The following is a 14324-nucleotide window of genomic DNA, read 5'->3' on the forward strand; positions in this document are numbered from 1 at the left end:
TAGGACTAATTGAAGTATATACAAATATAACCACACCAAAAGTTATTGTATAAAGGCCGAGCATCATTTATATAAAAAAATAATAATGTATTAAAATTTATTTTAATCAATTCAAATACACTATAGTGAATTCGGACTGATCGAAGCCGCACTATGCGAGGTATTTCTACAATTGTTTAGCAGTATCTGCAACTGATAAGAGATTTCTCATTAGTTTGTTTGAATGTCATATTTGTTTTAATTAACGAATTTGTGAAGTAGTCATAGCTAAGGTATATTTGACGATGATTGTATGTTTTCAGGAGAGGCGTTAGATTGGGAGAACATGACTTTTCGACGGAGCAGGATTGCGAAACGTCTTTGGACGGAGACACGGTGTGCTCACCACCATACCAGGACATGGGAATCGAAAAGGTGATTCCGCATCCGCTGTACAATAGAACAGCTCTTCAAAACGACATAGGTCTGCTCAGACTGGCAAGAGCCGCGAAAACAGATCAGGACAACATCAAACCGATATGTCTGCCGTACACGAAGGAGACGCGCGAGGTGAAAGTGGACAAATACTTGGTTACAGGCTGGGGCCAAACGGAGAAGAGTAAGCAACACCATCAACTCTCGAGTACAGGTCATTGAGTTTTAACATTTCCAGAAACCAGATCGACCGCTCTGCTCAAAGTATTTGTAGACGCCATGAATTATGAGGAATGCCAGGAGGTGTACAAGAACCTTACGATAACACGAAGGCAGATCTGCGCTGGTGGCAAAGCATCTCGCGATTCTTGCACGGGCGACAGCGGCGGACCGATCCAGACTGCTGGGTCCCTCGACTTTGATGCCAAGTACATACAGTACGGTGTCGTCAGTTTTGGGCCGAAGAACTGCGGTCAGAGCGGACTGCCCGGCGTATACACCAGCGTCGCTCACTATCTGCACTGGATCCTGGATAACATAACTAGCTAAAGAAGGATTCCACACTCATTTAGCCATTGTCTCTTTCTCCGAATCTCGTGTGATTTTGAGATTTTGGATGAGTCAACGACAGAATCCACCAGCCAATTAAAACTTTAAACAAAAACGAACTCAAAGTAATTTATTATCTCTCGCGTATTAACATATTCTATAAATATTTCTTATACTTTGTTTTATATATTATTATTTTTTATATATATATATATAAATATATAAAACATGGACACAATCTCTTACTAACAATTTAAGACTGATAACAAAACTATGACGAAAACTATATTTTTTTACCACATGAAATTGCGTTTTATTTTATTCCCGCTTGATCCTCTCTTTATCAGACACGAGCATGGATTTAAAATTACGCAAATTACACATATTACAAATTATGATCACGTTCATTGGGTTGCATATATAAACATATATCATCTATAATTTGAACTGTATCGGATTTCGATTCGATTCCCAAAAAGGAATAGAATACAAAATACATCGTGATGAAACGCTCTCTGTAGCAAGTTTGGATTTTCGTCTGCTGCAAGGTATCAAAAATGTCATTACTAAAAATGTACTATTTTCACGTTTTATTTAACTGCAAGTTACACTCAAACCAATTACATAATTCAATAAAAATCCTAAACTGAAAACCATCTCCTTTCGATGGGCTTGCTCAAAATTCTTGATAATTAATCTACTACTTAACAAGTTGTAAACAGTTCACATTCTCGCAATATATTAATGAAAAGTAACTAATCGAAAAAAATAAAAACATAATTAAATATTCAAGGGTATTTAAGGACAGGAAATAATAATACTATGCAAATTGAACAACAATTAAATAATGATTAAGAAGTAAACATACAAGATAAATCAAACAAATTCATAGTACAAGATTATTATAGGATTTTGATGAAAGATTTTATGAAGAAACAATAATAGTTTTAACTGGAAGGAAATAAAAAGTAGATTTAAACGGAATATATCTATTAAACTTTATGTAACTAAGATAATATAATAAACGTATATTTTCCAGAAATAAATATGTGTTAAAAGTAATAAACAAACAGTTTGTATATAAGAAATAAAGATTAACATTTAACATTCATTAATTAGGTTTCCCTTGCTTGACCAAGACAATTTAAATAATTGTATAGAATAAATATCATTACTTCTTTTTTTTTTCCTATAATAATTACACTACATTTCGCTATCCCAGATCTTCTTCAGCAGTTTACGATCGATTTTTCCAAGATTATTCTTTGGGATTTCGTCAACGAACTTGATGCCGCCGCGCAGATGCTTATAGTAGATCAGATGATCCTCCACCAAATTATGGATATCTTTCTCCGAGCATTTCGATCCATTCTTCAGCACGATGTACGCGAAAGGCAGCTCCTCTGAACGCTCATCGGGCACTCCGATCACAGCGCATTCCTCCACGTCCGGATTCAGCATGATCACGCTCTGGATCTCGCTCGGCGAAACCTACAAACAAAAAATTCATTTACGTATCAACAAAAACAGAATCTTGACGAGCTCTCACCTGGTAAGCTTTGTATTTGATGATATCTTTGATCCTGTCGATGAGGAATATGTAACCGTCCTTGTTGTAGTAGGCCACGTCTCCTGTCTTGAACCAACCGTCCTCATCGATGGCATCGCGAGTCGCTGTTTCATTACCATAGTAACCAACGGAGATGCTGTCGCCGCGGAAGCAGAGCTCTCCCGTCTGATCACATCCCAACATGTTTCCAGTTTCGAAATCTCTGATAATCGCCTCGTTATTCTCGACCACCTTTCCAATGCTCTCAAGATATTGGCCGTTACCTGAATTGATAGCAATTGCACCAGACGATTCCGTCAAACCGTACATCTGTCTGAACTGGCAATGCGGAAAACTATAACGAAACATAAACTGTAAAAAAAATTGTATATTGCATCACAGCAACTTACCGATCCAAGAACTTTTGTATGTTATCGATGTGGATGCCTGCGGAGCCGCAGTGGATGTTCGTCAAAGTGGTCAGGTCGTAGTTATTGGCAAGTGAACTGCGAGACATGTAGTTCAACAGCTGCGGAACCACGAGCATTTTGTTGACCTTGTACTTCTGGATGGTGCTGAAGAATAGGTCCGGTTCGAACCTTTTGCTCAGGACCACGGTTCCACCGTAAATCAATGCCGACGACATCGGTAATGTGTGGATTACGTGGTTTATTGGTAAAGTATAAAACATTACGTCGGATCTCTTTATGTCCATATAATTGGGTCTGCATAAACAACATTTACATATATCAGAAACAAATTTTATAAAAAGTCATCTTAACGTCTCTATTTTTCAGAATTGTCTTGATTCAACCATGTGGGAGGAATTGGGAAAGATTTATCAATATTTGCTAAATTAGTTTTTTCTCAATGTTTTTTTTTTAAATATAATTTAATGTGCTTAATGGTTTATGAAAGCTTATTAAGACGACTCAAAACTTCACTTTATTTGTTCAACAATTGAAGAGTAAGTGAAGACTATTAATATTATTGGCAACAATTTTAATTCTTAAGGATTTGAAGGTGGAATTGAGTAAATAACAGGAGTTTCGACCTTTATAACATTGACTATAAATTCTGGAATGTAAAATGAAAACTCAATGATAATTTTAGACATACATTCGATTCTTTACTTCATTTGTCCAACAATTGAAGAGTAAGTGAAGTCTATTAATATTATTGGCAACAATTTTAATTCTAAATGATTTCAAGGTAGAATTAAGTCTGTAAATTCTGGAATGTAAAATCGAAGTTAACAATGATAATTTTAGACACACATGAAGAAAATCTATTCAGTTCTCTCAGAACTTCATTAAAAAAAATACATATTTCTAAAAGAAATAACCTGTTATTGTTATACTTATGATATTTACAAAATCCTAACTAAGTAAATGAAGAAATTAATTACCCCGTCTGGAAGAGGCTCATCCTAAGATTGGTGTGGGTCAATTGCACGGCTTTAGGTAACCCGGTGGTGCCGGAGGAGCACAGCATCAGGGCAATGTGAGTGTCCGGATCAACCGGCTCCACCACGAAATTATCAACATCTTCGTCGCCCAACGTCAGAATCCTTTCGCTATCCAAAACATTATCCGTCGATGAACCGAAAAGAACAATAGTGTCCAAGCACGGACATCTCGATTTGACCTGTTGCACTTTGACCAAAGCTTTCAGCGACGTGAAAACCAATTTGGTTTTCGTTTGTTGCAAATACCTTTCGATTTCATCTGGGAATTGTAAAAAAAAAGGAAGATTAATTCTACTACATATAAGTAATGAGCTGTGATCATAATATTACACGCCGTGAATTCGATATTCAGCAAGTTGACGGTGTATCCGTTGTACAAACAGGCCAGGTACGGAACGAAATAGTCTATTCTCGTTGCACTTATGATAGTCACAATATCGTGTTTCATCAAGCCCAGGCGTCGCAGAGCCGAAGACATCTTAACAGATTTCCACAAAATCTCATTGAACGTTATTGAATCACCAGTTTCCGCTTCAATCTGCAAAATTACCAAATTTATAATTTATATAAAACAATTGAAAAGTATAAATCTAAGTTTATAATTTTCAATTCTATAAAAATATAAATTGCAAAATAAACAACAATTAACTCAATATTGTCATTGGCAGCAATTATGGAAATAAATTGCTTGTTAAATAAGTACAAAACTATGTTGGATTTATTCGAGCTATTCAATTAGTAATTGCTAAAACGAATCAGTTACCTCAAGTATTACTCAAGTATCAATTAAATTGCTAATTATCTACCATGAAATATAACAAACTGTCGGTAATGTGATTTACACTTACAAAGTTCAAAGTAAATAAACGTGTTTTTGTATTACATTCATTTTCGTTAATTTATATTCTAATAAATTATAATATCGAAAAGTTCCTTACACTCTTTGATTGTTGTTTTCAACTTTATCTTAAAGCACTCTTGAATCTATAGGTAAACTTCCGCAGTACCCTTAAATAATGATGATGTTTTTATTTTAATATAATATATATATTGTGATAAATTTACTAATAATATAGAAAAAATCTCTCAGTGCTCTTTGAGCTGGATCAAAGTTCAAATAAATATATTTTTGTAATTATTTACATATTTTCTCACAGCTTAAGATTAGTATACTTAATCTTAATTAGCATACGTTTTATTTGAAATTTAAGCAATAAAATATTCCATTTAAGTGTATTAAAATCTAAGATTAATTGAAGTAATTGTAACTTGATATTTATTTGCTAATATGTTTATGAAACAACACATATTTTCGTTTTCTAACAATTCATTTACCAAAAACTTTATTAATGCTTAACTATGAATGTTTACAAATAATAAATATATTTTGATTAATTTTTATAAAAAAAAAATGAAAAACGGAAGAACAGATGTTATTTTTTCATTTTAATAAATAAGTTTTTAGACGTACTTGATTATTATTTAAAAATGATAATAAACGGATCAAATCACTAAACTTTATAGAGTTTTAACTATTAAAATGAAACACTAATAATAAATAAATAAATCGATTAATTAAAATTTACATGTGCTTAATTATAGAAATATCCACAAGCAATTGATTCTAATAAAAGTAATAATTTACAATTTACATAAGCTTTTTTTATTTTGAAAATAATTGTCACAATTCAATTTATCTTCATAAAATGAGTTTTGACATTTTTTAAATTAAGACAGAAATATTTACTGATTGAGAGTGTAAAAAAAATGATGTAAGACTAAGATTATTGTAATAAATGGAATTAATTCTTACGAAACAAGCTTTGTCCTCAAATGATTTAATGCGATCGAAGTAGATCTGTCCCACGGAGGTGCGAGGAAATCCGCTCACGTCTTCAGGTCCTTTCAGAATTTTCGTCTCCATTTCTTTTCTTTTTTTCTTCGGTTGTCTTTAGTCCGCTTTTCGCACTGCAGAAGTACGCAGCAATCGCGATCCGTCTCTTATATACTTGTTAAAATATGTTATTTACGGTAAAACAAAAACAATACTAATTGAATTACAATAATGAATTATTGGAATTAATCGTCGAAATGCAGTGACTCTCTTCGTTGCGCACATTCGATTTTACAATGTAATATTCTATGGAAGCGCGCTGAACACGAATAAGCAATTACTTTTGCAGGTATACAAAACGCAAAGTTAACAACAAAATCAAGCGTGCATCGTTAATGACTATTATCAAATTGTCGTCGGTTCACGAGGTTATCCGCGTTTGGATTAAAAATAAATGTGTGATATCGCTGCACGCATCCCCGGGGTTACGGACACTTTAATGATTAACTTGTCCACTAAAATTCCAACGCTATATATCCTTAAACTAATCTGGTTTAATTGAAAATTATCATAATGTTTTGTTTTGACCCACAGATATGACCATCCAAATATTAACACAAATATTTTCGTGCAGCTAGTCATTAAATTGGACTTGATGCAACATAAATAGAACATAGTCGATAAGACTTCAATTGTTTCATATCAGTGTTTCTCAATGCATGGGTCGTGACCAGGGCCGCATTAACTCTGGGACATGTATTGCACCACCTTCTGAACATGCCTAGTGCGGTATTATTATAATTTTCAACATGTAGGAAAGAGTAAATTACCCTTTAATTTAGTTGGTATATCAAGGGATAAATTTTGACAGATGACACTCATCAAATGTTTAATGGATCATGAAATGACAGCTGTCATCTAGCGTCAAAATTATTGGGTGAAGTAAACACTCTGAGCGTTTTATCCCATACATCGTGCTTCTTCGTGAGACCAGTCTTATGCAAATGGTTCCAAACGGTTTTCTGGCTAATCTTCAGTTCCTGGGTAATAAGTGCTCGCATGCCGGTCCGACTCGACGATTTTCATGATTTTATCCATATTTTCGACAATTGGCCTACCAGAAATATCTCATCTTCGACGTCCATATTACCAAAACGGAAGCGTTGGAAGCAACGCTTTGCTGTTGCATTCGATACTGTATTGGGTCAATAAACAACACAATTTTGTTTGGTCGCCTACTCCGCTTTTCGCCTTGGTTATGTCGCCTTTAAGTCGCAGTATAGAAACAATCGAGTTGCAGTTCACTGAAAACAAAAAATGTTACGATAAAAGACATTTGATAGATTGAATCTTTGCATTTCTATTTAAGATAAAGTGCAAATGTCGAGTAATGAACTCTCATTTCTTCACTATTTTTTTTAAATTTACATTTCTTGGAAATCATTTGAATAAGAGCCTTACTGAAGACCAATGAATACAACAAAAAAAAACAATTGATTAAATGACAACGTACATGGTATTAAGTGCACACGAAGTTATTTATAACATATATTCTTTTGAAACATTAAAACAACAAATATTCGATACGTCATTAACTGCTAGTTAATATACAATATTATTTAATTTTCACCTAATTAGTTTATTGTTTCTTATCATCTGCGACAATTATTTCTGAATACGTAGTTTGTTCCATTAGTACTAATTAATGGACATTTACTTGAAACTTAAATTTCGCAAATTACAACTGTAATTTTCATGTAATTGTTTTTATTTTTAGTTTTTCCAATATGCCAGACTGTCTGAAACCGGATTAATCTAGAACTTTATAATAAAATAAACAAAAAATGGATGGAAGAAATTTAACCTTTAAAAAATGTGACATATTATATAAATCGAAATGTTAATAACGACATAACGATTTTTAATTACATTTTATTTACTATCCGAATTGAAATGTTCGAAAAATATTCTGTAATATATAGAATATATAAACATATGGGCAGTGACACAAAATTGGGTTGAAACTTTTGATGGGTTGCGAAATGACAGATGTCACAATGTGTCAAAGCGAGGAACTAGTGATAAATTGAATTTAGTTATAAAGAATGTCCAACGTTGAACTGAACATGAATGAATTCTTATTTTGAATATTATTGTTCTAAATTTATAATTGTCACTAATATTTATTTGTTATTATTAAAACCCACTCAATACGCAATTAGGGCCAAATTATTGGGTTGCCCGGAAAGTTCGTGCCAATTCAAAATGATTAGATACCACTTTGATCTATATAGGGTGGCCCAATTGAACTGCAACCAACTTAAAACTGCTATATCTTTTGAACCGTTGGCATTGTTGTGTCCATATTTCGCTTAATGATAGCTGATTTTATTATTTACAAGACTACGGAAGCATTTTCATCTCAGTTTTTTTTGGAAAAAAGTTATCAGTGATGGAAGTCAAACGTAATAGTCTGATAGCCCAATATTTGAGCGGAATACCAATTGTTAGAGCCCTCGAACACCTTAATATGAATAAATCTTTCGTCTCTTGAAACATAACACGTTATAAATAACAAAGCTAGTAGTGTTACAAAATATTATTTTGGTGGTCGGGAAAAAACTACATCTGTGGTAGAAGTGGTTTGGAAACTTAAGGCTCGAATTTTATGAAATCCGCGACAAATTGAAGACAAATGGCTACTCAGCTGAACATGTCGAAAATAACCATGTAACTGAAAATCGAACTCAAAGTGAAGTCTTACAAGTTCCAAAAAGGACAAGATCTCATCGATGTTCAAAAGAAAACTAGGCTCGATAGAACGAAGAAGCTGTTGCGCTTGCACGAACGCAGCCAATTGCAAAATATCGTCCAGTCTGATGAGAAAAATTTCCCAATTGAGAAATTCGTAAACAAACAAAATAATCGAATTTACTTAGAAGAGAGGTCAATCGGAAATTTAGATATTCGAATGGCCACAAGAAGTCAATTATTACCGTTTGTGGTAGTTTTGGAGGCTGCGACGGTCGAAAGTCGCTCTCCGTTGGTGTTTTTGGACCGTGGCGTCAAGGTTAATGCGAATGTCTACTACGAAAAAAATTTAGAAGGTGGAAGGTGGAAGAGTAGATATTTCAAGAAGATTTTGCAACATCACACAAAGCACACGAAAACCAACAATGGCTGAGAAACAACGTTCCATTCTTCATTTCGACCGCACAATTGCCCCCACGGTGACCAGATGAAAATCCGCTTCACTTCTTGGTATGGGTCATTTTACAATCCAATGTCAGCTCTAAAAAATACCAGAGTGTTAATGTGTTCAATAAAGCTCTTCTTCGTGAATGGAGGAAGATTCCGCAGGTTCACATTCGTGCAGCGTGTGACTCGCTTGTCGACCAACTCAAAGCTATAGTTTGCGCTCAATTTTGCGCAATTTTGTTTTCCAACAGTTTTTGCTTTTGGTTCAATAAAATCCAATTTCAAATAAAACAAAATACAGCGTTCTGAGAAGTTGCAGTTCAATTGGGCCACCCTGTACAGCTTTCTTCATTTTTACTGTTAAATTATCAATATGTGGAAAGAAACGTATAATTTTTTCATATTTATTTGAAAAGAAAAACTAAATTAAAAATAGATTATATTTATTTGTTCTTAAAACTAATTTACAATAGAAATTTGCGATAACCCGAAAATGTTGATGGGGAGGAAATACTGATGTAATCTGTTCTAATGCAATTCGATTGTTAGTATCGATTTAATGCTGAAAATCTCTTGATTCCAAAGTCTTAACTAAATGGTAGTGAAAATACCGAATGACTAATAAATAATCCACCAAAGTCTCATATATTTCTCAATACGAAATGCAAAAAAACAAAGATGGATTTCGTATTGAGAAATATATGTTATGGAAAACAAAATACAGCGTTCTGAAAAGTTGCAGTTCAATTGGGCCACCCTGTACAGCTTTCTTCATTTTTTACGCAACAAAAACATTCCATCTTCCCAGAATTTATCAAGTTTTTTCTCAAAAAATGTTTTTTTTTACAAAGACACGAAAGGAAAATTGAAAGGTCTGTTAAACTGTTAAATTAATATGTGGAAAGAAACGTATAATTTTTTTCATATTTATTTGAAAGGAAAAACTACATTAAAAATATATTATATTTATTTGTTCTTAAAACTAATTTACAATAGAAATTTGCGATAACCCGAAAATGTTGATGTGGAGGAAATACTGATGTAATCTGTTCTACTGCAAGTCGATTGTTAGTATCGATTTAATGCTGAAAATCTCTTGATTCCAAAGTCTTAACTAAATGGTAGTGAAAATACCGAATGACTAATAAATAATCCACCAAAGTCTCAATACGAAATCCAAAAAACAAAGATGGATTTCGTATTGAGAAATATATGTTATGGAAAATAAAATACTGCGTTCTGAAAAGTTGCAGTTCAATTGGGCCACCCTGTACAGCTTTCTTCAATTTTACGCAACATAAACATTCCATCTTCCCAGAATGTATCAAATTTTTTGTCAGAAAATGTTTTTCTTTTTACAAAGACAGGAAAGGAAAATTGAAAGGTCTGTTTAATTGTTAAATTATCAATATGTGGAAAGAAACGTATAATTTTTTTATATTTATTTGAAAAAAAAACTAAATTAAAAATAGATTATATTTATTTGTTCTTAAAACTAATTTACAATAGAAATTTGCGATAACCCGAAAATGTTGATGGGGAGGAAATACTGATGTAATCTGTTCTAATGCAATTCGATTGTTAGTATCGATTTAATGCTGAAAATCTTTTGATTCCAAAGTCTTAACTAAATGGTAGTGAAAATACCGAATGACTAATAAATAATCCACCAAAGTCTCATATATTTCTCAATACGAAATCCATCTTTGTTTTTTGTATTTCGTTTGCTTCGTGCCACAAGTTTTTCAGCTTCTTCCTGTCGATCTTGCCCATAGCGTTCTTCGGAATCTCATCCACGAAGTTTATGCCGCCTTTCGGTAATTTGTACGGGCTCAGAAATTCTACAAAAAACAAAACAAATTTAGTTACAATTGTTTCTTAATGTTGAAATCAATTGTTATTACTGGAAGAGAAGTCGAACAGTTCTTTCTCAGTCATCTGACTTTTGGGCATCTTTACAGCGAAAGCGGAAATCATCTCGCCTGCCCTTTCGTCGGGAATACCGACGACGCCGGCCTCCCGCACTTCCGGATTTAACAGCAGCACCGTTTCCACCTCAGTCGGTGATACCTGAAACATAACAATTAATTAATTACACAACTGTGTTTGTATTTTGTAGTTTATGATGTATTCAACATTTATTTTGAGCGACTCTAAACATTTCTTTAATTATTTGCGAGCAAACATAATGCATAATTAATTATGACCTCGAACTTTTGACGATTAAACAAAACAAAAATATTGATTACCTTGAAATGTAATAAATCTTAATAATTTATAAATACGCACGTCCTGTACGCTATAAAAACGTAATTAATTATGAATTACGTTTTCGCCGAAAGTTAAGCTGATAACAACTCAGACTATGTTAGATCAACTGTAAATTGTTCGAAAATGTATTTATTAGATAACATTTTCCCACCCGAGACGCAGATAAATGTTTATCAATTCTATAAATAAACATTATTTTATATCCGTCTGTTTTTAATGTGCCTGTTTTTTTCTTGATTGATGGTCTCTGATGGCCATTGACAATGTTTTTTTCACAAAGATTTCATTCAATATTTAACTACAAGTGAGACATTAATGATTTTATTTGTATTTTTGTAGATTTATGTTTCAATATATTTGATGTTATCAATTATAAAGAAATAATTGAAATTTTCTAATCTTTTGGGTTGGTTTTATATGACAAAAGGTGACAGCTGTTATTTCGTTAATGAGTCAAGAAATGACAGATGTGATTTTTCGTCAATGCGTCAATAAAATTATGTTATACACAATTTCATCGCAGTAGAATTACAAACAAAAATATTCTGTCGCGCTGCAACAGATACTTTGAGAACTGCTGTATAGATCATAAGATCTTTGCATCTAGCAAAGTAACTACAAAATAATATCATTAAATCTGACAGTTTTAGTTATGGAGTATAGTTATAAATCATTTCAAAATATTTCATTTTTGTCCTTGTTGTCAGTTTAATCGAAAAATCTTTCGCTGACGTAATAGTAATAATAACATCATTTAAATATATATGATATTATGAAGACCACACCTAAATGTGGATCGAAATCTATGAATTTTAACGTTATTTAGAAAATGATTTTTATCAAAAATTTATTTAGCATTTTTTGTGAGAGTTATTCACTGTATTGCTTTATTGATATTGTTATGTATATAAAAACTATAAATAAATGTGTAAATATTGAACTGACCTGATATCCTTTGAATTTGATGATGTCTTTTATTCTGTCTACAACAAAGAAGTATCCTTCCTGGTTGTAGTAACCAACGTCGCCGGTGTGGAAGAATTCGTCGTCATCGATTGCTTCTTTCGTAGCTTGTTCGTTATTGGCGTAACCCCTGGTCATGTTGGTACCCTTGAAGCAGAGCTCTCCCACTTGATCGGGGCCTAAAAGCTGTCCATCCACCCCTAAGACTTTAGCATCAACGCCGACTGTGAGTTTTCCAACACTATCCAAGTAATTGCTAGAGGCTGGATTCATTGTTAAAGCACCTGCAGATTCGGTTAAGCCGTACATTGATCGAACCCTGCAGCCCACGATGTTCTTTTCGAAAATCGACAGAAGATCTTGCGTGATCGGCGCCGAACAAGTGTAAATCAACTTTAATGATTGAAGATTGTATTTAGGGACGAGCGGACTCTTCACCATGAAGAGGACGAGCGCTGGTACTATGATCATCTTATTGGCGCGATACTTCTCGATGTTGGAGAGGAATTGTTCGGGCTTGAATTTCGGCAGCACGACGAGTTTAGAACCGTATATGAAGCACGCAAAGAATGGAACGACGTGTACTATATGGAAGCAGGGCAAGGTGTAGACCATCGTGTCCGAATCGCAGGCGTCCAGATATCCCGGACCCGATTTGAAGATGGTGATCCTCAGGTTCTCGTGAGTAAGAAGCACACCTTTCGGTAGACCCGATGTTCCGGAAGAGTACATCAAAAGTCCGGTTTGAGTGTGCGGATCCACCGGTTCCGTTTCGAACTTCTCCGCATCCCCATCCACCAGCTTGTAGATCATCTCCAGCGTCATCACGTTATCCTCGATGCTTCCATCCAGCAGCATCAACTTCTTCATCGAATCCCAATCCTTCTGCAGATTCATTATTTTCGAGACGCTCATTTTCGAGCAGAAAATCATTTTCACGTCCGATTTCATCATGTATTTCTTCAGTTCATCTGTCCATAACAATAACAGAATTATAATTTAATTATATTTTTTTAATTTATTTTGTAAATCAGCGGTTCTCAACCTATGGCTCAAATGCCAACGTCAAATTTTAATTTTATATACAATTGGAAAATAGGTTGAGAAACGCTGTTGTATAAACTAAAGTATATTAATTATGAAAATGTCATTAAATGAAACCTAGAACTTGTGAAATTTCATGAAAAACTTACATTCAGTGGATTCTGGATTAAGAAGAGTGACGATAATGCCGTTGTAGTAGCACGCAATGAGCGGTATGAAGTAGTTAACGCTATTCTCGCTGACTATGGCGACGGTATCGTTCTTCTTCAACCCCATGAGCTTCAGTCCTGTAGCCAGTTTAACAGTCTTCTCGAGAACATCGCCGAAGCTCAGCTCCACTCCCGTCACTCCATCTACCTAAAAATTCCCAAAAAAAAATACGTATAAAAATAAGCCGAAAAAACAAACACAAAATCTACACTCACCAGACATGTCTTATGCTGATCGTGTTTTCGCAGCGAATCCAAGATGATCTTCCCCAGGGATGCGTGAGGTAGATGACCCGGATCCTTCGGTCCTTTAACAATCAAATTAACATTCGTTTCCATGACGCTCAAGAGCCTACTGGCATTACACTGGTATCGGTGACCCAGGAGCGCTCCAATTTATGGCTCATCCTCCCACCTACCTTCCAATATTTTCAAAACGAACATGTTAACGCTCTTTAACCCTTGATTTATGTGTAATCCAACGTTCGCCAATATTAATAGCACTCCAAAGTGTATTTCATTGTTATACGGTTGTTGAAAAAAACACCAAAAAAAAAAAAGTATAAATATTCAAAAATTTTCCACTTTTCACATTAATGTACAATTAATTAACTCAAAGTTATTAAGCGTTGATAACGATTGAGAAGAAAAACAAAATATTGACAAGAGAAAAGTCCTTAATTTGTTGAATGTTTTCGAACAGAAGAGAAGTTTAAAATATCTATGGAAAACTTTGCGTTGTTTTTTTATATGATAACAAATTTATTGGATATCATCTTAATTATACAGAAAATAAACTAATTGATATTCGTGCAATATTTTTTT

At 33.8% G+C, this 14324-nt stretch overlaps 3 protein-coding genes across 4 annotated transcripts; 1 reads left to right on the top strand and 2 right to left on the bottom strand.

Annotated features, from left to right (window-relative positions):
- Positions 1 to 276: 276 nt before the first annotated feature.
- LOC108569606 (serine protease easter-like) lies at positions 277 to 1082 on the top strand. Its single transcript, XM_017931222.1, has 2 exons — positions 277 to 598; positions 653 to 1082. The coding sequence occupies exons 1-2, from the start codon at positions 400 to 402 to the stop codon at positions 961 to 963; spliced, it is 510 nt and encodes a 169-aa protein (XP_017786711.1). The 5' UTR covers positions 277 to 399; the 3' UTR covers positions 964 to 1082.
- Positions 1083 to 1936: 854 nt separating this feature from the next.
- On the bottom strand, positions 1937 to 5966 carry LOC108569635 (4-coumarate--CoA ligase 1-like). The gene is made up of 6 exons (XM_017931265.1): positions 5794 to 5966; positions 4311 to 4518; positions 3921 to 4239; positions 2923 to 3237; positions 2513 to 2867; positions 1937 to 2454 (listed from the first exon to the last, which is right to left on the bottom strand). Exons 1-6 carry the CDS (start codon positions 5902 to 5904, stop codon positions 2167 to 2169), a joined length of 1596 nt encoding a protein of 531 aa, XP_017786754.1. The 5' UTR covers positions 5905 to 5966; the 3' UTR covers positions 1937 to 2166.
- A 3506-nt stretch (positions 5967 to 9472) lies between these two features.
- Positions 9473 to 13854, bottom strand: LOC108569634 (luciferin 4-monooxygenase-like). 2 transcript variants are annotated; one of them, XM_017931262.1, is made up of 6 exons: positions 13716 to 13854; positions 13440 to 13647; positions 12229 to 13217; positions 10917 to 11082; positions 10683 to 10853; positions 9473 to 9646 (listed from the first exon to the last, which is right to left on the bottom strand). In XM_017931262.1, exons 1-5 carry the CDS (start codon positions 13836 to 13838, stop codon positions 10690 to 10692), a joined length of 1650 nt encoding a protein of 549 aa, XP_017786751.1. In that variant the 5' UTR covers positions 13839 to 13854; the 3' UTR covers positions 9473 to 9646; positions 10683 to 10689. The 2 variants fall into 2 exon arrangements, with proteins under 2 accessions (XP_017786751.1, XP_017786753.1); XM_017931264.1 differs by lacking the exon at positions 9473 to 9646 and adding an exon at positions 9962 to 10169.
- Between the last annotated feature and the right edge of the window lie 470 nt (positions 13855 to 14324).

This window comes from Nicrophorus vespilloides, unplaced genomic scaffold, assembly GCF_001412225.1.
Source record: "Nicrophorus vespilloides isolate i.1.1-1 unplaced genomic scaffold, Nicve_v1.0, whole genome shotgun sequence".
NCBI lineage: Eukaryota > Metazoa > Arthropoda > Insecta > Coleoptera > Silphidae > Nicrophorus > Nicrophorus vespilloides.